Here is a 26,044-nt window from a genome sequence, read left to right as displayed (position 1 = left end):
AGATTTCTGATCCTCGAAAACTGATAATTGTTAGCAATGGTGCAAAACCTAGTCAACTCGCGACGAATAATAAATTTCTTGTCTTCGTTACACGAACACAAGGCTATATGAGGACATCGAACATACACACATATATCCAACTTACCATCAACCAAAGTTGCCGCAACGATGGTTTTTTCCACATCACTGCCATCAACCCAGGCTGTTATATTATAATTCGTAAATGGACATAAGTTGTCCAAAGTTACGTTTTCTGTAAACGTGTACACATCCAACTGTCCGGTCAAATTTCCATCACAGTCATGAGATTCTAAGGAGGTGTAATTGAAGCTGATATTGTACCACGAAGCGGGATAAAAGTCAACAGCCAGAGTTATGGAGTTCGAGGTAGCATCGAGAAGCCATAATGTTATATTGAAAGGATACGAAGGAAGCGTAGAAGCAGTTATTGCGTTAGTGGTAAAAGCAGAATCACTGGCTGTGTTGTTATCACTCAGGATGAGAGAATCTTCAGTTATCGTGGACTGATTCTCTGATACTGAAGGAACTGAGAGATCATTAGTGTTGGTCACCAAGAGAAGAGATGGAGTTGCGAATTGATTCTCGGATACGGAAGGAATTGAAAAATCATGAATGGTGGTCTCCGAGGGAACAGCTGTTACAGTTGAAGAATCATTAGAACTAGAAATCGATCTTTTTGACTTCTGTTGCCTATCAGGGTTGGAAGAGTGGAGATTTTGTGCTCGCATTAATAATAATTCCTTAAAAGCTGTCCTGGAAACATTACCACTGCGTCTCTTTAGATGACCCGGTCGCCGAGTAGTAGACACAAATAATTTTGCTGACTCCTGGTCCTCCTGAGAAACTTGGAATGTCTGTGAATAGAAAAAAAAATGATTTAGTGCCAGCAGAGAAAAAAAAATAGCTGATCAGTTGTTCTACGATAAAAATGAAACAGAGTAAAACGAAAAGAGATTAAATGGGTAGAAAATGAAGAAGAAGGAAAAAAAAGTATGCAGATTAGGTGAAGTGAATGGAAATGAATGCTATCAGCTGCGCATTCGTATTTGTGGGTACAAATTTACCATTTTTCCATCCGTTTTGCAATATTAATTGTTTTTGTCCTTTATCCTTTACAATTACATAAAGAACAGGAAAAAAGTGAGGGCGACTTGATGATAATCCTAATTTCTGCTCCACCGAAAAATTTTGCCGTTTTATCTAATTTTCTATCTTTCAATTGCTGTCCATAAATGTTTTGGTTGTATTTTTGTGTAGGATGCTAGAAATTTCTTTATACTGAAAAACGACACTTTTATCAAATCATTCAACAAACTAGTCAAGACCTGACCGGTTTGCGCGAGTATGTGTAGATAGCGCAAGAAGATTAAATTTATCTGATAAACAGCAACAGGCTTATCGTTTTTAGCCCACAAAAAAAAGAGAATATTTGCGATATGAAATGTCAAACGAGATAGGACTCCTAGAAATCGTTTTAAACGTTTCTTTGTGAAACAAAAATAAATATTTATTTATTTAACTCAGTTTACAATACATATTATTTGTTTTTCTCCTCAGATAGGTAACTATCCAGTTGACCTTTTCAATTTATTCAAACTGTCAGCCTCAACTACCCACCCTCGTGAAAGAATTTTTATGGGTCATTTTCACAATGTGGCTGAGTTAGTCGGTCTCAGGCGAGGTAGCACGGTTTTTTCTCCACAAAACAGAAAATCGGAGCACATGCAATTTACATACAATATACATGGAGCAATATGGCCTTAGTCGCAGACGCTCCTAAAACCCTACTGCAACAACAAATCAACTACCTGTAAATGCAACCTGTTTCAGCAATCAACGACTCACTGGCTAAAGAAAATTTCCTACAATCAAGTCTGAATCTCTTCCCTTGTAATTTAGGTTCATAGTCATAGTAATATGCTTATTATGCTTATGCTCTCTCTCTCTCTATCTGCCTGTCATATAAAATAAGACAATGATATGTATAATATAATTAATTAGACAATGTATAATTTGATTAATTTATTAAGACAATGATATGTATATATGAATGTGCACCCTCCCCCTGGTTAATAGCCGTAAGCGGGTGTCTCTTAGGAGAAAATAAAGATAATAAAGATAATAATAATAATAATAATAATAATAATAATAATACAATAAAATACAATATAATACAATATAATACAATACAATTTATTTATGAAGAGAATATGTTTACAATAAATGAATAATAATCGTGGCATGTGGTGCAAGAAAGCAAGCGTATGAGCTTATGCAGCTTCAGCCAAAGAAAAAAACAAATTCGCACGACCATTCCCTCTAAACGTTTGTACAGTTCCTCCTTAAATTTATTTAACCTATCAACTTCCACAACGACAGATGGAAGTTTGTTCCAGCAATTAACTACCCGCTGGCTAAAGGCAAATTTCCGCACATCTATTCCACAGCTATCTTTCCTCAATTTGAATTTATGCCTCCTTAGGTTCGTAATCTGAACAAGTGGAAGAATCCCATCAGAATTCAGCGTGCGCAACGCATTCAAGGGTTTATACACCTCAATCAGATCACCACGCAGGTGCCTAGTATCCAGCCGCTGCAATTTGCAGAATTGGTAAGAGAATCCCTTCCCCTCACCAATCTTGTTGCCCTTCTCTGTACACACTCAAGCAAATCTACATCCTTCCTAAAATGAGGCTTCCAGACCTGTACGCAGTATTCAAGGAGTAGCTTGACCATTGCCTTATACAGAGGGAAAATCACCTCCTTTTCTCTGCTTAGCAAAATTCCTATATATCATTGACAAAACCCCATGACCTACTATGGCAGCCTGTCTGCATTGCTCAGAAAACTTCATATCTGACTGCACAATTATTCCCAGGTCTTTTTCACTTTTTACCACCTTAAGTGTAGTACCACACAGTTAGTACGGTTTTTCTGGGGTTACTTCTACCCATATGCAGTACTTTGCATTTGTCAACGTTAAACTTCAGTTGCCACTTCTCAGCCCATCTTCCCAAATTTTCTAGATCCTGTTGCAGTAGAACACTGCTATTACTGTCATTAACAACCCTGCCAACCTTTGTATCATCTGCAAACTTCGACACTATGGCTGATATACCTTCATCAATATCATTGATAAATATACAAAACAACAGTGGACCCAACACCGAACCCTGTGGAACTCCACTAATAACATTAGTCCACGAAGAGAAGCCCAAGAAGAGCCCATTGATTACTACCCTCTGTCTTCTCCTACTCAACCATCCTTTTATCCATTGTAGCAACTTACCCTTAATACCATTCTGCTCCAATTTGTACAGTAGTATTCCATGCGCAACAGTGTCAAAAGATTTCCTGAAATCCAAATATATGATATCAAAATTATTTTTTGCATCCAATTCCTTTGTAACCACATCATAATATCCTATCGAATTTGTGAGACAAGACTTCCCCTTAACAAACCCATGCTGTGTCTGAATTATTGCTGCAGTCTTGTCTAGATGATCCTGCAATTCTTCTTTAACCAGTGGCTCCATTATTTTACCCGGAACAGAAGTTAAACTAACTGGTCTGTAATCACTGGTGTCACCCTTCGATCCCCCTTTGTGAACTGGGGACACATTTGCACATTTCGAGTCCGTGGGGACCTCCCCTGAGTCCAAGGATGCTCTCATAATTATAGCTGGGGGTTTGCTTATTTCCTTTGCCGTCCCCTTAAATATAACTGGATAGATCCCATCCACCCCAGGTGCCTTTCTTATGTTTAACTTCGACAATTTCTCCTCAACTTTGTTCTCAGTTATTACAAAATCATTAAGCGCCCTGTTACAATTTGATAACCTTCTTGCCTTTTCAATCCTTAATAACTCCTCATGTGTGAATGTAGATGCAAAATACTCATTCAGTTTGTTAGCTATCTGAACAGGATCATGAACAGTCGAACCATCGATATCAAGTGGACCAATCAAATTCATCCCCTTCCTTTTAGAGTTTATATAAGTAAAGAAATCCTTTGCTGTTTTTCTTAGCATCCTTTGCCAAAGATTTCTCGTAATCTGCCTTCGCCTGCCTAACCTTCTTTGTGACTTCATTACAGACTAGCTTATATCTGCCATAGGCTTCTGAGTCGCTTGATAATTTATATGCATCCCATGCATTTTTCTTCTCTGTCACGAGTCTCATTAGTTCATTTGACAACCATTTAGGCCTAAACCTTGCAAAATATTTCTTAATAGGTATGAAACTTTTAATAGTTTCCACGATTAATTCCTTGAATGCTTCCCACTTAGAATTTGCTGTTGGTAACGTCATCAGTTGATTCCACTGTACAGAATTTAAAAACATGTCCCCAAGTGTTGGAATTTTCTTTACCAGTGAAAAGTCCACCTTCATTCATTTTACTAACCCCTCTCAGTCTCATAAATCTCAATCAGGTCACCTCTGAGGTGCCTTGTTGCCATGCTCTGTAGCCCACAAAATCGGAGTCTTTCATCATACGGTCGCCCTTCTGCAGATCTCACCATTCGAGTTGCCCGTCTTTGGATCATTTCAAGACGCTGATTTTTTTTTTCAGATTAGGTCCCCATACTTGAACACAGTATTCCAAATGTGGTCTTATAATTGCCTTACACAGTGAGACTACGACCTCTTTATCTCTACAGGATAATGTTCGATAAATCGTCCACAGAATACCATGGGCTTTTCTGGCTGCCTGTTTACACAGCTCAGAAATCTTTATATCCGCCGTATTATAACTCCCAAATCCCTTTTCTTCCTGTACTTTTTTTTTTCATTCAACCACACGAAGTGTATAATTTATACTGGTGTTGCTATTCCTCAATTGTAAGACCCTGCATTAAAACATAGCTGCCACTTTTCTGACCTTTGTTGCAGCCTGTTCAACGTCATCCCGAAAGAGCGCTGCTTGGTACTGATCATTAACTACTCTACCAATCTTTATGTCGTCTGCAATTTTTTATATCAAGCCTTCTATCCCATCATCAATGTCGTTTATGAAAATGCGAAACAACAGTGGTCCAAGAACCGATCCTTGAGGGATTCCACTCCCGACGTTACACAAATTTGAAGAATATCCATTAAGGGTCCGATCTGATTCGCTTTTTTCTTCCATATATTCATAAACATGAAAAATTCCTTGTCCTCATTCTTTGCTCTCTTACCCAAACTTTCTCATACACAGCCTTGGCCTCCTTAATCTTATATAGTGTACTATTACAGATTAACTTGTGGCTGTTGTTGGCGTTAGATTTTTCTTCGCTCTGCAACTTTCCCATGCTATATATTTCTGCTCAATTATACAAACCAGATCAGCATTCATTGATCTCGACAGTGTTCCATAATTCTAAGGTATTCGCATTCCCCCTGAAATCCCTCCAATTAACAGATGCTATGTAGAGTATTAAACTGTCATAGTTCCCTTTCCGGAAATTAAAACACTTGCCTTTAACTATTGCCACATATTTCTTCAGCTTACAACTAATGATTGCGTGATAACCACCTGCCAGTGGTTCCTATTATTATTGTTATTGTTATTGGGTTTTAGGAGTATCGGCAGCTAAGGCCATGTTGCTCCGTGTATATTGTCTGTAAATTGTATGTGTGTGCCCTGAGGTCAATTTTCTGTTTTTCTGGACGAAGAACCCGAGTTTTCGGGAGAATAAACCATACCATGCTGTCCTCACCTGAGACCGACTAATTCAGCCACGTTGTGAAAAAGGCCCATAAAAATTCCTCCCGTCATCGCCCGGTTTGAGGAGGACAGCGATCCTACTAACTGTGCTATCCACGAGGGCCCAATGCTTCCTATTCTTTAAGCCCTGAGATGTCATCTGATTCCTGAGTAATGATAAGGTCAAGAATATTCTTTCCTCTAGTATTTTCTCTCTCTAATTTATTTAAAAATTTTGTTTCCATGGTTAGTTTCTCACCCATTTATTCCAATCAGTTAGCAGCAGATTGAAGTCACCCAAAATAAGATACTTGTTTTCCCATTCCATCAGCATGTAGAGACTCTTGTCACACTCTTCACGTTCCTCTGGTCTATAGATTACTCCTACTCTCATTACACCTTTGCATCTAACTAACTCACACAATTCAGATTATATGAAGAATCTGAATTCAGAAGTCGTAACTTCTGACTCAACAAAAGCGCTTTTCTCCCTTAGGCTACTTTTGATAAGAAACACGAACCCTTCCCCCTTCTATCCTCCCTACCGTCCTAAATACGTTATACACACCACAGTGGAATTCTTAATTTCCAATTTCCGGATTTCTTCCATAGATTACTACCCTGACCCCCCTTTGAAGTTATTTAGGCTTAGTGACAAATGGGCCTGGAGTACTGGGGTCCATAGTTTAATAATTTCAAATAGATATTTACAGTATACCCAGTTATAAAATATAAGTACAAATTCAGTATCTTTCGGAACACGTGTCCCTTTATCAACTGACAAATTTGAATTTCTTTCTCAGCCTGCTCATTTGAAACGTTGCTATCCTCAGAACATCCAACCAACATCGGCTGTTGTGGCAACAAACAAGAGTTCTTGAGGTGAGTGCAAGAATTACGTTTATCATAAGATAAACGTTTATCTATATTACCTTTCCCCTTTAACTAGCAGTTTCCCTGAACCCTTAAGGTATCCCCAATGATACACTACACTCAGGGTAGTGGAGAATGAAAGAGACCTGGGGGTAATTGTGCGTTCAGATATGAAATTATCTGAGCAGTGTAGATAGGCTGCCAGAGTAGGTCATGGGGTTTTGTCAATGATATAATGAATATAATCAATGATATAATGAATACAATGATATAATGAATTTTGTTAGCAGGGGTAAGGAGGTGATTATCTCTTTGTAAAAGGCAATGGTCAGGCCTCGCCTTAAGTACTGCGTACAGGTCTGGTGGCCTCATTTTAAGAAGGATATAGAGCTGCTGGAACTAGTACAGAGAAGGGCAAAAAGACTGCTGAGGGGGAAAAAAAAGGGGTGCTCTTACGAAGAAAGGCTTAAGTTCTGAAAATCGCAGCATCTGGAGACTAGGTACCTGCGAGGTGATCTGATTGAGGTGTGTAAGGCCTTGAATAGATTGAGCAGGTTCAATGCTGATGGGGATTTTTCCTCTTGCTCAGATTATGAACCTGAGGGGGAGGCATAGATTCAAACTGAGAAAAGGTAGTTGTAGATTAGATGTGAAGAAATTTGCCTTTAGCCAGCGGGTAGTTGATTGCAGAAGTTTTATCTGCGACTGCCAATATGGCTTCACCAGGGGCTGATCAACTACCACTAATCTTCTCACTATCTGGCAACAGGTTCTAGACACCGTCGATCGCGGGGGACAGGTTGATGTGATCTACACAGACCTTACTAAGGCTTTCGACAGTGTACCGCATAATCAACTTGCTCAAAAACTAAGCCACTATGGAATACCTGACCCTCTATTATCCTGGTTGATGAGCTATATTTCATATAGAAAACATAGGGGATCATCGGACAGGAAGTCTTAATTGAATTTTTTCCATCGAGAGGAGTACCACAGGAATCATCTCTTGGGCCTCTTTTATTCACCATCTTTATCAACGATCTACCGCAATTTGTTGAGAGAGGTGGTATCAAGACACTAATGTTTGCCGATGATGTGAAACTATATTCACGTATCAGCAGTCAGGATGATGCAGTTAACCTTCAGGCTGCTCTCAACTCTTTTTCTGATTGGGTTGCTTTGAATGGTTTGGAGGTTAATCCTAGGAAATGCAGCTCTATTTCCTTTGCAGCTATGAGGAAAACTAAGACTTTAGTTAATGAATATTACATCAAGGAGATGCCGATTTCCAGAGTTGACGAAGTTAAAGATCTGGGAGTTACTTTTACCGCTACATGTGGGTTTGATAAACATGTTAGGAATATATTAAACCAAGCGAAAAAACAAATTGGCTTCATTAAACGGCAGACGTACAGATTTCAAGATCCTCAGTTCTCTGTGCTCCTATTTAAGACAACTATACTCCCTATAGTGGAGTTTGCTTCTCCTATATGGAACCCACACTATGCATACTTGATACAGCAAATAGAATCGCTCCAGATGAAATTTATCCACTATCTTTCCAGACGTAACCCCATGTTTTACCACAGAATCTTCTACCGGAATCTCTGTTCCTACTTCAAGCTTCAGCCTCTGGAAACTCGGCGAACTGTTCTTGATTTAAAACTGTTGTACCACATCTTCGCTGGTTCAACTTACCTGCCGGATCTTCTGTGCCATATTGACCTTCACGCTCCTCCAGTGGTGGCTACTAGACAGAAGACTACATTCCACATCGGTAACTCCAGATTAGAGATATCCAGGAACTCCTTCTTCAAAAGAACATTGGCACTCATGAACAAGTTTGACTTGGATATGGCTGTGAACAAGAAACAATTTCACAGAACTATTTGGAGTAAGTTGACCGATTGACGGATGAGTTCTGTGCTAAAGATGTCCTCATTATTCGTGTGTGTGTGTGAGATGATGTCTCCTGAAGCAAACTGCTTTCTGCGAGTTTACATAGCGCTGGACTTGACGTCATGAATATCATTTTTATTTTTGTGAATTGGACTTTTCCCGTTTGAATTAACTTTCATTGTACAAAGTATATTAGTCTACCATTTATTTTTATGTTTTGTACAACCTTTGCTCTGTTATACACTTTAACTGGGCGAATGCCTGTTGTGTATATTATATGTTAAAAATAAAAAATAAAATAAAAATACCGGCAAAAATCCTTGCATCTTATTTGTTCAAATGAATACCATCTCTACAAAGCCCATTCCTTCTATATACAAGTGCGGGCAACGCTGTTAAAAATTTCCACCCTAGATCCTTTCAGATTTCCTCAAGTCTTAAATTAATCGATAATCCTGCTTATGGTGTCTAGGCCGAACTGCAGACATATACCCTCTGACCTTACTTTCAACATTTTTTCTTCATGTTCCTATAATGACTGGTGGGAATATAAATGCTACCTTCTTTTAGATTTTTCAGCTAGCGGAACAACATGCCGTCGGCTTTATAATATTAATACATTAACAGCGTTATCATAATACATTAACAAACTAACATCGATATTAAATCAGCCTCCAATCTGTTTTGAGGTACTTTTTTAGTTGCGATATTTACCGAGTGGCCACGTTATTAGGTACGTATCTAATAGCGAGTAGTTCCACCGTTAGTTTACAATCTAGGGGACAAAAAAATCAAATTATTATATTAGGGCCACCCATTATTTCTAATATATACCCATATATGTATTTTGTCTGTAAATTGCGTGAGTTCTCTGGTCGATTTGTCTGTTTGCTGTACTGTCCAATTTTTAATGGTTAAAACTATCAGACTTCAGTGCGTTATTTATTTATTTTTAATACCTTTTTGAAGTGATTTTAATGGCTTCAGGAAAAAAATCCAATTTCTGGGGAAAAACCTTGCTATCTACGCCTGAGACCGACTAACTCAGCCACGGAGTGAAAAAAGCCAACTAAAGTTCTCGCGTCATCGACGGGATTCGAACCCGACCCTTTTCCATTCGGTGTGGGGAAGACGATGACGATGCCACTGTGCTACCTGCGCAGACACAATCTGGGGGACAGTGAAGGCATAGGGTCATTGACTCAAAAAGTGTCCAAAGTGTGTCACAGGTAGGTTGGTCCATGTTGACACAATTGTTTTGGCTGCTGCGGTAGGCTGAATTCACTGTCCAGTTCTGTGCAATTTTCTTCTTATCGGATGGTGCATTATCCTCTTGGAAGAACCTACTCGCAGATGAATATACTGCAGCCACAAAAAGATGCATATGGTCGAAAATAATTCTCAGATAACCTGTGGTATCCAAATGTTGCTCCACTGGTATCAAGAGGATCGATGTGCACCACTAAAACACACCACCACACCACAACACCATTAGAACGCTACCACCAAAGTGGCTGTACTGATCCATGGATTTATGCTGTTTCCTCTATATTCTGTTCTTCCCATCATCGTAAAACAACAGGAACCGAGATTCGTCAGACCAGACAATGTTTTTCCAATCCTGCATTGTCCAGTATTGGTGTTACTGAGCCAACTCTAACCGTATCCTCTTGTTTGTCGCTGATAGCTGTGGAACTAAATTCGGTTATCGGCTGCGACACCCCAACAGAATGATGAGTTGTACCTTGTGAAGTGTCCCTATGGTTACCGCTGTTGTACTGAGTTGTTATTTGTTTGAAGTCTTTCTGTTACCCGATTAAGTCTTGTCAGCCTCCGTTGACCTTTCGCAGCAATCAGCTGTTTCGGATCAAGAATTGCCGTTGACTCTTGTTATTTGTTTATTGGAACAATCTCCCGTGAAATCCCTAGCAAAGTTGCAGTTTCCAGGATACTCATAGTGCCGTATGTGTCGCCGACTATCCTGCTTCATTCGAGGTTACTTAAATCTTTCGTCTTGCCCGTTCTTGCACTGAACTATTCACATACAACTCTTCTACTTATTTCTCCATCCGCTTTATTTTTCGTGGTATTAACACGTGATGTTGCTACTGAAGGAGCACTCCATTTTCTGAAAAGAGTAGGTAGCGTGTTCAGTGCAAAAGCAACTCAGGGTATGAGGTTTAAGTACATTGTGTCTGCAAATTGCGTGTATTCTGTGATAGATTTGCCTGTCTGCAGGAAGCAAAACCCAGGGAAGGAAGGAAAACCTCGCCTAAGACTGACTAATTACCATCTTGTGAAAAAATCCATAAAAAATCTTGCTGGTATTCTAACTCAGTCTTTTTTCACCAACGGTGGCGAGACTGGTGATTATATCCACAAGGTACAGAAAAGAAAGGTAGGTGACCTAAGTGGCTAATAAAGTAGCCACTTAGTGTATATTGAGCCGTTCAAAATGTAAAGCAAGTTCTAAGGCAATCACTACAACCTGCCTTACAAAAGTGACATTCTGTCTATCCAAAGTATCATTAATTCGGGTATCTGCCATGTACATACAGAACGTGTCTTCTCTTCTTCCATTAATGGTATGTTTAATTTTAACCATATCCTGCCTTACACGTTTATTTCTTCCAATTTTATATCATTATGAACAGCAGACAAAAACGCTAAGTAATTTATGAAATAATTAAGAAATTAATACGATTGAAACAGGTTGCTGCGCTGCAGCCATTAAAATCACTTCAAAAAAGGTATTATAAATAAATAAATAACGCGCTGAAGTCTGGTAGTTTTAACCATTAAAAATAAGACAGTACATACAAAACTGAACTGTCAATCGCTGTTTTAAATAAATGAGGTAATTATGGAGCGGAAATGCCACCAGCGTGAAGTTTCCGCTGGGAAAAGAAGGGAGGGGGAGGAGGAGGAGGAGGAGGAGGAATTGACCTCAATAGTAGTTCCCAATAAATGCATTACTGCAATGAGTTGTGTTTTAATAGGTTTACGTATAAAGCAATGAAAATAGCAGTACAGTAAATCGGGAGGCTGAAAATACCATCACTGATTAAATACTGATTATCTTGCCATCACTTGTACAAAATAATGCGCTTTTCAACATCGTGAATAATGTACCCAAAGTATTTGAACTTTTTTCGTGTTCTTTTCATTCCTCCCTCTCCAAATTCTTCCTTCCCGATTCCAAATCTTCCACATGGATCTTACAGCATCTAACTACCCTGAATTTCTAGTTCCTATTTCTCATTTAACTGCATTACTCCATTCTAAATAACGTTGGTCATAAAATATTATCTAGCTTAGCTTAATTACTTTGTAGGAGTACATTTACTAATTCTTTTATTTGCCATTTACTCTAGAACTGGTCTTCTGCGATAGTGATTTGGCCTAACGTCCCTAGTTTGGAGAGGTCTAGGTTCTAGTCAAAGAAATTGGGAGGAATTCTTAACGGTTTCTTCAATTGGGGCTGCTGTTACCCGAACTCATACCCTGGTGATGAATTTCCTCCATGTTGGTCAATTGACTAACTTGGAGGAAATTCATAATCTGTAAATGAGTCAACAGTGGAGGCAAATGTAACGTATTACAAACTTTCCCATTTGAAACGTTGCAACTCCCTCTCCAAGAAATATTTTTTCATTGTTGGCAAAATATTTCGCAATGTTAAAACTACAAAATAAAAATAATTTGCATTGCTAAACTTAAAAGAGGAATAAATTGAATGTGTTTTAATATAATGATAACATAAAAAAAACAAAAAAACAGACATTTGTTTGAATTGCAGCAATAAAAACGTCAAAGGAAACAAGTTACTTTATATTTGGAAAAACACGTACAGCACACACACAGCTATCAACTGAAAGCAAACCCCTGCCATTCCATAGTTCACAACATGATGGTGCATTGTTCAATCATCTCTGGGTCACCATGGTAACTAAATCAGGAGAGAAATTTGAAATGCTACAATTATTCCATGTTACATTTGGCTCGGTGTATACTACTGTCATTCCTCCTCCTCCTCACCATCGTTATCCTATGTTCTCTACTACATGGCAAGTCCATGATAGCCAGAACTCAATCACATGTTCATCTTTCTCTCTGTATTTAGCCGTCACCTTCAGGCTCAATCATCCAACGTTCGCGATCTCCTTCTTCCTGTAGGTCTTTTTGCCCATCACCATCCCTTTAAATACGAACTCACTCCCCCTCAGAAATCCAATTCAATTTCTCCCTAGCCCTTATCATATTTTCCTACTCTTCTCAATACTCTAATTTCTAACTACATCTGTCCACGTCACTCTCCTCTACGCCCACATTTCCAAAGCTTCGGCACTTTAAATAACTATAATGTTCACATCTCTGCTCCATAAAGCATAGCGCACCACAAAACATTCAACTAACCTCTGCCTTAACTAGATATCCATCCTCCTTGCAAATATCTGTTTCCTCTTCTTAGATGCTGTTTCACTAACCGTACTCCTATCAGTCCTATTACATCCAAAATTCCACATTTCATTTTTACTCTTAATCGTTTTTCTCTTTACCATTTTATTTTTCCAGCTTGTATAACCTCCAGCTTCCAGTTTAGTTATTCAACTACTTTTTCCTATGTTTCCTTCCCCAACAGTTCTATTTCCTCATTTCACAAGAGCTTCCGTCTCTTTATCACAACTTATATCCCAAAGCCACTTTGTCCGGTCATGTACACATTTTCTAAAACGTTCTTATTCTTTTCAGTTGTTAGTTCCAGAGCTGTAGAATTTACCAGAGAGCTCAGTAACTAAGATACATTTCAGTTTAGCTTCAAAATTGTGCCAGAGACATGGCAATATGTTAATTGATCAGAGAAAAGAGTATTTGGCAGCCCTCGTGGGTAGTTCAGCACATATAAGCATCGTACCTCAATACCGAGTGAAAAAGGCCCGGGTTTGAATCTCGTCAAGAAAAAAAAAACATAATAAATAAAGCGAGTAATTCGTATGAACCTTTTTCACAACTTGGCTGAGTTAGTTGGTCTTAGACGACGAGGGTTGCATAATTTTTACTCCCGGAAACTCGAGTTTCTCGTCAAGCAAAAAAATCAAATCGAACACTCTTTTAGAGATGTAATATATACAGTATAATATGGTCTAAGTTGCTGATGCGCATAAAACCCAACGACAACAACAACAACAACAAGAGCATTTGGTAAAGCGTTTTTGGCACAGGATCAGAGTGGAAGATGTAAAGTCTGAAAATTCCAATTTCCGTACGAATTTCAGTTTTGTTCTAGTTCTACTGAAAAGTAAATCTTGTTGTTAGGATCACTTGTTTTGGACGAATTTCTCGCTAACATTCACGGATTTAACCTCAAGTGATGCGCAAGTTCTGAATAAGTTTATCACCATGTTAGCTGCATCATACTTTGCTGCACGATCAGTCTTCTAAGTCAACATCATCTTAATATTAGAGCGACCATTTCAGAATACCCCATGCCATTTATACCCTTTTCTTGCTCTCAATAACCACCATAACTATTCGAGATTGTGCACGCATTTTACGGACAATTTTGTTTTATTTAACTCCTTCAGAGAGTAAAAACGAATGACACCTTGCCGTTTAACAGCTTAAAGTCCAAATGGGCCGATTTAAAAAATGGCTGTCAGCGCCAATATCGCCCAAATGTTCCAACGTATGATTGTACTGGACGTTTTTTCATATATTTGAATCCAGGTGGAAGATACAAGGCATACTAAAACATACAAGATGGAATCCAGGTGGAAGATACAAGGCATACTAAAACATACAAGATGGAATCCAGGTGGAAGATATGTAATGCTAATGCATATGGAAGACATACGAAGACATATGGAAGAATGCTAAATGTTATATATCTTCCAAACTTCATTAATCTAAGTGTTCTATGTATGTCTTGCATCCGAATTAATCTATTTTTTCTTGAAAAACAGTAATCGATAATAGATGTTAAACTCTTTTAGATTGACGCCTTATAAATTTGTACACAAAACGATGTTAGAAAAAGAATATTTGATCAGCGAATCATATTATGAGGCAGCAATAGGCAAGTGGTGGCTGTATCTTTTATCTTATTGGTTCATAAGAAAGTGCGAGGAGGAGGAGGAGTGCAATCGGCTGTCCACGTGTCTGAAGTCTGTTTCCGTTATCATCTCATCTTGTTTCTCATATTTTCCAAACATTATTTCTTAATCTTCCAAAAGTTCCCTAACATAAATACTGTTTCATTTTTTTTTCAAAAAATATTCCAATGTCCTCAACTTGTCTAAAATTTCTTCCTCAGTTTAGTTACCCGAATACGAATCAACAATTCCGTACATTACATAGCACACCCATATTCTAATCATCGATCGTTTCAATTAAAATGTATACGTATGTGACTGGAACTTTGTAGAGGATGTTTGCCCCAGTCAGGAGTGCAAAGGTTTGTGTTTGTTGTTTGATCTAGTTAACGCTACCAAATTTATTTAACGATTGGGTCACTGAAGTTCGCGCCATGACCTACTCATTGGAGATAATTCTCAGCATAAGATACACAGATGGGGATAACATTACAAGAACCCTATGTTAAAGCGTAACAATTTGCAATCAAAATAAACAGCGCCCTTTAAACTCATTCAGATATAAAAAAAGTAATAATTTTTAATAGGTATCAAAATCTCATTTAGCTAGAGATGTGGAAATTCAATAAAGCGGAGTAAAATTAAACATGGAAGTCAGCGAAAGGAGCAGGGGCTTAAATTAATAGCAATAGGTTGGTATGGGCAGTAGGGAGGGGAATAAAAGATTATAGAATGATGTACGAATGCTTATCTTCGCCTTCATGTTTTGGAGTTATCCGACGTGCGTTGTGGACAGATAACGTATTTCCTCAACTGACAGTTGCTATCTGACAGTACAATATAATCCTCCGGATCTTGATAAGCTTCTGGATAGCAGCAATACAAAGAATTTACAGTCCATTCATCACCTGACCTTCGGAACTGAAGGGGAGACTTATATCCACGCGAATGTACTGGTTAAGTGCATAGCTGGACGATGACGACAAACAAATAAGGGTTAATAAAAGCGTTCAATTTCACGAGGGCATAGATTATTTTCATTTCCACAACGGGTAATCATGATGGGGGAAAAGGGAGGTAATTATTGACGGATATTTTCTGAAGATTTTCATGAATATAGATTCCTGAATTTAGCGTGAAACTGTGGACACTAATATGCAAGAGCATTAACTCATCTACTATTACACCATTTGGATGTATACCGAAATCCGGGTGAATTTTGATAATCCTAATACTACAGAAATACTTGACCTGAGCACGACAGAAATACTTAAAGATATAGTTATTTGTACTTCCACGTCTAAGGGATTAAATGTTATTCTGTAATGACCGTGGTTAACAAGAGCAGCTTCAGGCATTACGTGTACGAAGGTGTCCTAATTAACCCGGTAAATATTTACGAATACATTAATGGCATTGCATTACCTTAATCATACGAGGAATTGTATTATGTGAAAACTAATTATAAATAGACTGGGAATTTAATTGCAAATAAACAGACATCAATATCACGGAACGTAGATTAAATTATGTAGCAATTAAATTCAAATTCTCGAGGTTCCATTATCCAAACAATCTCTTTTCGTTAGTGCATGCATTATGTATGTTGAGAGCGTCTTATAAAAATGTTTCCTGGTGCATTCTTCTAAGCAAAGATTCTGCCTTGCCCCTTAGAGGCAAGGCAAGGCAGAATCATATCCTGGGACCCACCTCTTCCTTTAGATGCAATCGAGTGTATCTTTCTTCCGAGATCCTACTAAATATTGAACACTGGAGGAGGACATTTATATGAAACGCAAATAAACTCTATTGAGAATTGGATTTGCATTTATTAGCCAAGTACACGCAGACATTAAACATTAAGAAACACCGGAAGCGATAGAAATGCATTTTTTCGTTTTCCCGCTCTTTCCAATGCTGTGACATCACAGTGTAATTCCGGTTGGTACAATAGTTGGCCTTCACCCTTTTTTTTTTTAATCAGTTGTACATGTTTCCATAGCAACAAGAAAAGTCATCCTGCGCAGAAAACTATATTAATTAACTAAATCGAATATATAAGGTAGGATTTGCTCGGCATTTGAAGCCTTTTTCAAAGAACCTGACCCATATGACCTTACTGGAGTATCAAAATACACGCAGTTCGTGTTACACTTTCGCATGTCCGGAGTGCCAGTAACAGGCAAGCTTGTGTTAAACAGTTAATGGGCTGGGCACACCATCTAAACACCCGTGGAGTTGCAATGCCAAATTGTTTTAAGTGTTGCTTTTCAATTGCTGGCCTGACACTTTGTTGGTTATAATTTACGTCCATCGTTTGAAGCGAGAGATAGATTGAAAAGAAAACAAAAGCGGGATGAAAATAGAAAGAAAAATAGAGAAAATGCACTAGATAGGGAATCAGAGAGAGAGAGATAAACAAGGTGTCGTAAAGGGAGAACTGAAATCAAAATTTAAAATCTACTTACCGTGCAGCAAACAGTTAACAGAAGAGCCAGCAGAGTGAATCTTATGGGCTGTTCCATAATCTGCGCGCACTCCCCCTTCACACTCCGAAATCTCGACACTGTTTAGCGTTACACAGAACGTTAGAGGCACCAAAACACGCGATCGTGTTACTTCTCCGCCACATCTTTCAGTGGCTGCGTACGACTGTCATTTGGCGTCAGTTGGGAAATAGCCGCAGCACGTGCATTTTACATCACCGGGACGGTATCGGAGCTGTTCTATCTTTGCGCTACACGAGAATCGAAGCAGACCTTTGTTCGGCAAATAAATGATATCACGACACACTCCTTCTACAGATTGCACTTCGACGCGATCCGTGTTTGTATGTGTTTGTGCGCGCGCGCTGCATGGGTCCGCTGCTGGCAGCGAGAACTACCCAGTCAGCTAGTTAATCGAGGAAGAAATGGAAAACGGGGTATCAATGTCGCCGAATCATGATGCAGCTGTAGAGATTGCCCCAACACACGAATGCATTAAGGTGCCAACATCCTGCTGGCGTGTAGAAGGAACCAAGCCGGAAGGTGTGAAACCCATATCTTGTGACGCAACTTCCGCGTGCGAAGAGTATTTCCTGTTTTCTCTGCACGACCTTTGCTTTGCGCGGAAACCACGAACACAAGAAGGTGTGTGTGTGAGCGAAGCTGGCATCCCTCACTCATCTCGGAACACCACGGCCTTGTCGGAACTGTTTCCAGAACCGTAAACGTGTAGTTCACCAATCAACCGAGCACTTGTGGCCCGTCTAGTCCAAATGTTTTCCCATCTGCACCCTGCCGCTGACGAAGTTTTCATTTAAGATTTCTTCCGCCAGACCACACCCACAGAGGCACTTTGTTTGGACAACCACACCGAGTAATGAGATCTAATATCCTCCTTCACTCCCCACTCCTACCCACAGTGTAAAAACATTCATTTAATGAAGCAAGGATACATTATCACTCATTAGTGATTAAAATTTTAAAAATTTCTCAATACAATCCACTTTATTCGTATTTTAAATTTTATTTAAAGCACTTTATTACTTTTGAATCCTTTTTAAAATTTTATGAATATACTTCACTCTTCAATAAATATTCGCAAAAGTTTTCATGGCGGCAGTCTTAACCATAAACGGGCCATTCATTGCTTGCATGCGCGACCAATGAATCCACCTAGTCAATGATCCACCTAGTCAATCAAATATAAACTGCTATATTCTAAGTAGAGTTCAAGGGAAATCTCTGTGCACACCGTGTTCTACAACTAAATCCCACAACTAAATCTCTGCTGAAGTTAAAACCTGCAGACTTGCAGGGCGGTGATGTGGAAAATGGCGATTGATAATTTACTTTTCGGTGATACTTTAGGATCTATTTCTCATTATTGTCAATATGGGCTGTAGCAACATCTGGCATAAAGATTATGATTCCATGTAAACCGCGTTCATTAATAATCGGGATAAGTTTGGCTAAGAGATCGTATATCATTAATTGAGCATATCTCAAGTCGCTCAAGATTGTTAACGGTTTCTAAGAAAAAGGAACTAAAAATAGTGTGTATACAATAAATCCACTATAGTGTGATCTTAATTCGGTGGAGTGATTCCTCATCTTACACACGAGAGTTTTCTTTAGCTCAAATTGGTGTCTGTCACATATTCATCAAGGTGAAAGTCCGATTCATCAGTCCATAGGATGCTAAATAATAATTCTGGATGCTGCGATACTTTGTCAATCATACACTGCCGAAATAACGACACACTGGCTACAATTGTGGCCTACTCAGTATAGCAGGCAAAGTATTTTTACTGTGATCTTTTTATTATTCATCATCTTGGTTAATCACCTAATATTGTCTTCTATTCTGTCGTTTAATGTTACTCTTTATTTTATTTATTTTTTTTATCAATTTTTCGTTTTTTTATGTAGTTTTATTATCGATTTAAATTTGTTGTTAAATTTCTCTTAAACATAATCCACTGTTTTGTTTCGTTGTTCGTTTTGTTGAAATTTTTGTTAATTCATAATAAAGAAAATCTTTGTTTAGACGACTATTAAACATCATTATTTGGCGATTTTTAAAAACCATCGTTTGGCGATATTTCAAAACCATCGTTCGGATATTGTTTGGTGATCGTTAAAATTCATTTTTTGATGATTGTTAAAAACCATTGTTTTATGATTGTTAAAAACCATTGTTTGATGATTGTTAAAATCTTTGTTTAACGATTATTAAAACGTTTGTTTAACGATAGTTAAAAACCATTATTTACATTGTTTGCAGTGCCATCTGACGAGGAACAGTAGAATGAACTATCATTTATTTTACATTTGTATTTAAATACTTGGAGTCTACTTTTAGATCAATCTAAAACTTTGCTTTCGCTCTCTCAACTCTAAGAGGATCTCAAAAGATCTCATGAAAGATGTCTACTGTCCCTCCAAAGGCTGATGACACATTTCTGTCTTCCAGACATCCGGTTGTAGTTAGCGTCATAGTGCACTTTTTACAAGGAAATAAAGATAGAATTTCATCTCCGTTCGTTACACTTTCTTTCATGGTAACACTTCGCTGTCCACACCACAATGATACATTCTTATCGATAATGATAATTAACAACAGCTAAATTCTCATCGTGAACTTATTAAGCCGGCTAATTCTAGACCTGTTCATTTTTTGTCCAGCTCCTAAAAGCAATTATCCCAGTCACGACTTCTTCAAAGTCATTAATGCGGTTCCCCATTGAATAGTAACTTGGATCCCCATTTGTGACGTCATGCCTTTTGACAGTTTACTTTATATTGATTGGATGAGCAATTATCTATGATTTCAGATTCGTGTATCGCGTTGAAATTTCGGATTTGAAGACCAGCTCATCCCGATAATATATTTTGAATTACCAACAACATCGGTGGGAGGGGTAGGGAAGAAGGAGTTTAGTCAACCAACACTGCCTGGTCAAAAATTCTTATTCAGACGTTAGAGTGATAATGCCGACGTCATTCTGCTGGGATTTCGCCACCACCAGGTATGAAAATGAGATCAACAGTTGTCTTTACCTAACACTGTCTTCGTTTGGTTCATTATCTGTCTGTTTTCAACGGATGTAGCACATGAGGTGATGTAACAAGGGAACCGAATGATACGATGACAAAGCAATAAAAATAAACAACTGGTTTACTTATATTCGTGTTAAACTCTCTTCTTAGGGAAATATTTCAATGTACTGGTACACATCGATGATGTATAAAGTATGGGACTCAGTACATACTCGTTTCTGTATCCTTGAAAGTGGTCTCCTTCTTAGATATACACTCATCAACTTGCAGAGGGCAATACAGTTGTGAGATTACGTTTTTGAGCCCTTGCCATCGACTCTGCCGTAGTAGCTTGAATGTGTGCATTGCAAGGACATTTCATTACTCGTGTCCAGACATCGTAGCTAGTACACGGTATAGAAAGACCTGAAGTTGACTTCTCTAAAGATGGGAGGAACTTTAATGGCTATTTTTCTCACGCAGATTAGGCGATCTCTAGAGAGAGATATGCATGGGTTTTCCTCCCAGTAGCTTGAGTTTTTCATCCATATGACAAGTCAGCTTACCAGGAACTCTAATAGAAACAAAACAGAACAGAAATCATTATTGACATCCAGCCCATGAATGGTATACCGTGAAAATTTACACGTGGATAATTATCAATCATTTATATGTATATGCATCCAGGCAGAGCCGGCGCAAGGGTTTCATTCGCCCTAGGCGAGAGTTAAAATTTGCGCCCCAGTTGTATTCTGTACCATCCACCCGCCTATCTATCCATCACCCTGCCTACCAACAAGCTTACCTATTCCCACCATTCATCTGTCTATCCATTCATCTATAATATTTATCTGCTTGCTGTATATTATTATGATTTATTGTATGATGTATAACACTGTATTGTATAACAATACAGTGAACGAATACGATATAATACGAATTCGAACCCAGGCCTTTTCCACCCAGCGTGGGCAGGACGGTGATGAGACCACAGTGCTACCGCGCAGGACAAGGTTCAAATGGACTGAGTAAACTTAATGCTAATGGCATTCTTATTCTTTCTCGGACAGCACACGTAAGGAACATAAACTGATAAAGGATGGATGCAGGATAGATGTGTGAAAATTTGCTTTCCTCCAGAGAATAATTGATTATTGGAACAAACTTCCATTTGGTGTTGCGGAGTGGACGCTAGAAACAAATTTATAGATGAATTAGACAAATTATTAGAGGGAATGGAAAAATTCATGCTTTTCATCCGACTCCTGGTAGGGTCATAACTCCCATGTTCTATGAGCCCAAGAACATCAGGCTCGTCATATCTATGAATACTGGGGGAGCAACTGACCTATTCAAACAAACTTACAAATATTTAAAGATTTAATTCGAGTCTATCAGCGTTCATAAGATCAGCTCCTGGAAAAAACTCGGTTTCTTCGACAGGTAAGAAAACCCTAGGGTCTTTTTATAATCTTATTCGAAACAGGATACGTCCTGAAGAAATTGACTGTGTCCTCGTGGCTGATGTTAAAACCAATACTTGGTTCGATACTATTAATATTTTCTTTTTTTTTTTTTTGTTAATTCTGACGAGGGTTTTTCACATTTCTTGAATAGATTAGATTTCTTAAAATTTTTATCCTCTTCTGTGTCGACTGATCCTTTCAAAAGGCTAATGGTTTCTGAAATTAATAAGAATAAGTGTCCCAGTTTAGACCGAACGAGTGTTTGTTATAAGATTTCATAAAGTGCAACCCACGCTTCTTTTATCCATTTTTAATAAATTACTGCTCTGGTGAACAAACACAGCTGTAGTGAAATTGTTACCTGAATCCACAGCACGGTTTCAACCACTAAAAACTTATACCCATTGCGCTTCTGGAAAATTTGGATAAAAATATAGAACGTCATTTATTCCATTAGAATTATCTAGCTTCTGTTTGAATAATCTCTCATTTTCATTACTCAATTTGATTTTCCTCCGAATCGAGACGTGGAGGAAACTCTTGTTGATTTGCTGTCTAATGGGAGCATCTCAATGTTACTTTTTAAATACCCTAAAAAATTGCCCTGCATCTTAGAAGCCGAAAGTGGAAATACAGCACAAACCGAGAGTTAATGTATATAGTAGTTGTATGTTGTTGAATTCTAGTTATATATTTAAGCCTTAATCAATGGAAGGCGCATCAATAAGGCAAAATTATACTATTGGATTTAAGCTAAAAGCAGTGCAATATGCCAAAGAACACGAGAACAGAGCAGCAGAACGAAATTTTTGAAATGGAGAAAGCAGGAAGTTTTATTACAAGAAGCTGATAAAACAAAGCAGAATCTTCGTAAAATTCCACCTAAATGGCCAAATTTGGAAGAAAACTTGTGTAGTTGGATAATGGAACTTAGAGAAGTGGGAATTGCAATGAATACTAAAATGATAATAGTAGAAGCACGGAAACGAGCAGCTGATATTGGGATACACCACTTTAAAGGAACTGAATCTTGAGAAACGGGTTAAGCTTACGCACAAGAACTAGACCCACAAGAACAATTCAAACTATTATATTAGGGCCGCCCATTATCTCTAATATATACTCATGAATGTATTTTGTCTGTAAATTGCGAGTGTTCTCTGGTCGATTTTCCTGTTTTGCTGGATGAAAAAAAAAACAGTTTCTGGGGGGAACCTTGCTATCTACTCCTGAGACCGACTAACTCAGCCACGGAGTGAACAAATCCCATTGAAGTTCCTCGCGTCATCGACGGGATTCAAACCCGGGCCTTTTACGATTCAAACAACATCAAACAACTGACCGAAATGATGAATTGGCCGTAATTCCGGGCGGCTTAAATTCCCAGTTACAGCCAATAGATGTCAACATCAAATAAGCCATTCAAGAATTACATGTGGGAGCAATGGAATAAATGGATGATATCGTGCCGGAGTATAAACAAAAACATAGAGGAGAACCATGATACGATGCCTATGGGAAGGATGAAACGTCTATCAATAGTACAAGTGTGGGAATGGGTGTTGAAGCCATGGCATGACGTTAAGACTGAAATTGTGGTCAAGTTCTTTAAAATTGTGGTCAAGTTCTTTAAAATTGTAGTATAAGTAATGCAATAGATGACACTGAAGATCATTTACTGTATGAGAGTGGCAGTGATACTAGTGAAGAGGGAGGTCCCAAAACTGCCTCGGTTTTGGGACTACCCCTCTGGAACCTTGTTCTTGACTGGTGTCCTGTTAGATCGTTTCTTGCACTCTTGCTTACACTCATGATCTCACTTCATTGCCTCGTGGTAACTTTCATTGCTTGAATAATCTTCTAAAGTAGTTGTTGTTGCTCTGTTTGAACAATAAGTTTTCTCACTATCTTCTCTTCTGGTTCTGCTTCCATCATAAACCACTGTCATATTGTTAATATCTTTTCATCCCTTCTTCACGTCCAACCCAAGACTCATGTATCAGACAAAACTATAAATATGCTCGTAGGCCTTCGAGGAGATTGGTACGATTGTGAATGCATGATCTTACAATTGACGGAGTTAAAAGACTTGCTGCGGGAATGATAATAGGGTTTCATACAAGCAATAGGTCTGTATGTGATATGCACTGAAGATCCCTAGGTCGACGATTGCTCATGTGATCTGCAAATAAAAGCGAACTGTTGCTGAAACCGTCACGAAATTAACCAGAAAACCACACACACACACACACACACACACACACACACACACACACACACACACACACACACACACACACACACACACACACACACACACACACAGGCTCTCAGTAAGATTATTGAACACAGGGCAGCAACATTACGGTGAGCAGGATGCTGCAATATATGGGTTGCCACAGTTACGTAGTCATCCACAATCCACTAACTACTCCGAATAATGCTAAACGCCGTCTAGCTTGGTGTAAGAACTGCCATTTTCGGACTGTGCACTAATGGAAAGCTGCGTTTTGGAGGACGAGTCATGGTACCTGGTCTATCGCTCTGATGATCATTCTTGTGCATGGCGTATACCCGGAGATAGCTACTTGTCCACTGTATTGTGTCGCCGATGTATATTGACGAAGGCAGTGTGTTCTGGAGCTGTTTTTCTAGGTTTGGCCTGGGGCCTTGGTTGTTTTGGACATAATCATGAATGCTGAGGTTCATCTGGACATCTAGATAGTAATGCGTTATCTACTTTGTACCAGCACATCGGAGAACTCCCGTACGTTCTTTGCAGGCTGAATAACATAAAACATTCGAGGACATTTCACACTTTATAATGTTTCCTGTAAATAAAGGTTATTTGTAGACACACGTTTGGTTATTAATTATAGGTCAGAAGGTTTCTGCTGTTCTATGTGAATGAGGAGTGGATGTCTGACACAAGACTTTATTTGTGCAAAATGCTTTGAGTGCCTCCTTTTCTTTTGGATTAGGGGTTCAATACTCTCAGTAGATGACCCATATCCTCGTGGTAGGGACGAGAACCAGAAAGTTGCTTCCCTGTTGGTTGCTTTCTCCTGGTTGGTAAGTGGGCAGTCTGCAATACAACAGCGAAACCCAACAGTAGTCCACACAAACATCAAGTACATGACTGCCATTTCAGATTTCTGTTTATCCCAGACTAACACGGGAGAGTTGAACTGACTTGCAGATGTCGCCCTTCTTTAGATAGATACATACATACATGTGTGAGGCGCTAAAATTTTGAGTTATGTACAATTATCTTTACATAGCCAGAAAATTTGAAGTTAACACATCGCGCAGTAAGTGTTGTCTTTAGGACATCCTCAAGGATCAGTTTACAGTCCAAAGTCGAGTTAGAAAACAATTTTATTTTTATTTCTTTTTATGGAAACAGCATGGTGTTGACTAGCAACAGATGGAAAATGTTTTATATGTAAATTTTGGACACAAATTCCCGGACATCCGGAGGGGTGACAGATCAGTCGAACCTTTGGAAAATTATCATTTGTAACCTGTCAAACATGAGTAATCACCAAGTTTCCTATAATCATTTTATCGATCAGCCTATTAAAATTCTTGGTGACGTCACTGCTGCAAAAGGTCTTTTAGTATGAGGACAGTTCTGAGTGATAAAATCGTCTGATATTCTTTCACAAGTGTGCTCTCTGAATTAATGCGACAAGTATTATTCTACGCATGCTCTTTAATAGGTGAAAGGCTATTCTCATAATCACGTAACACTTTCATAACGCGGATATAAACTTGTAAACAACACACGGACAATGTCGAAACTATGCATGAATCATATCAGATGAAGAAATACCAGAGAGAGAGAGAGAGGGGGCTATAAATCAACGTAAAACAGCAAATATGCAAAATATTTTTGTCCGATATAATGAACGTGGGTTTACACAAAAAGGAATTATCTTTCAGATTTATATACTGTGCCTTACCAAAATATTACATCATTGAATCTCAATATTAGCACCTCCTGTGTGATCTGCCAAATATAAATCGATCAGTTTAATGAGGTTTGTTTCTTTTTGTATCCATTTAGGAAGTTTAACTCGTTTTCATGGGTTAGGATTCACATTTATCTGCCACTTTTCTTTTCTTTGTCTAAAAGTTCCATAAAAGTTGCTGGCGTCAAGAACAGGATTCTAACTAGGATCTTTTAAACCTATTGTGTGCCCGCGAGGACAATGAATAAGAGAAGAAAAGAAAGAAACAATGAGGAAAATTTCTTCGAATATTGACCTCGCATTTTGAGTTGATATCCGTTCTCATCTTTCAAAGGAATCTGGAAAAAATAGAGTAATCTTTTTTTTTTTGAGAAAAATGGTAAAGTGATGATATAGTCCAGAAACGAGGCTTTAGAATCTGAAGTGGGAAACTTCAACATACGAGGATTGCTCAAAAATTGTAAGACATATTTTTCTAAAAAAAAAAGAGTACGTGCAATATTTT

General features: G+C 38.4%; 1 protein-coding gene across 1 annotated transcript in view; it reads right to left on the bottom strand.

The window, feature by feature from the left end:
* The window catches only part of LOC150080419 (receptor-type tyrosine-protein phosphatase H-like), a 75,485-nt gene extending 57,845 nt beyond the window's left edge, over positions 1-17,640 (bottom strand). The window contains exons 1-2 of the mRNA XM_090381939.1: positions 17,043-17,640; positions 146-875 (exon numbers count right to left, since the gene is read on the bottom strand). Coding sequence (XP_090238065.1) covers positions 146-875; positions 17,043-17,099 — 787 coding nt within the window. The 5' untranslated portion in view covers positions 17,100-17,640. The remainder of the gene's footprint in view (positions 1-145; positions 876-17,042) is intronic.
* Positions 17,641-26,044: the final 8,404 nt, after the last annotated feature.

The sequence above is a fragment of the Mastigoproctus giganteus genome, chromosome 9, assembly GCF_048544385.1.
Source record: "Mastigoproctus giganteus isolate SK-2022 chromosome 9, ASM4854438v1, whole genome shotgun sequence".
NCBI classification, from domain to species: Eukaryota; Metazoa; Arthropoda; class Arachnida; order Uropygi; family Thelyphonidae; genus Mastigoproctus; species Mastigoproctus giganteus.
This window is presented reverse-complemented; position numbering and strand designations above follow the sequence as displayed.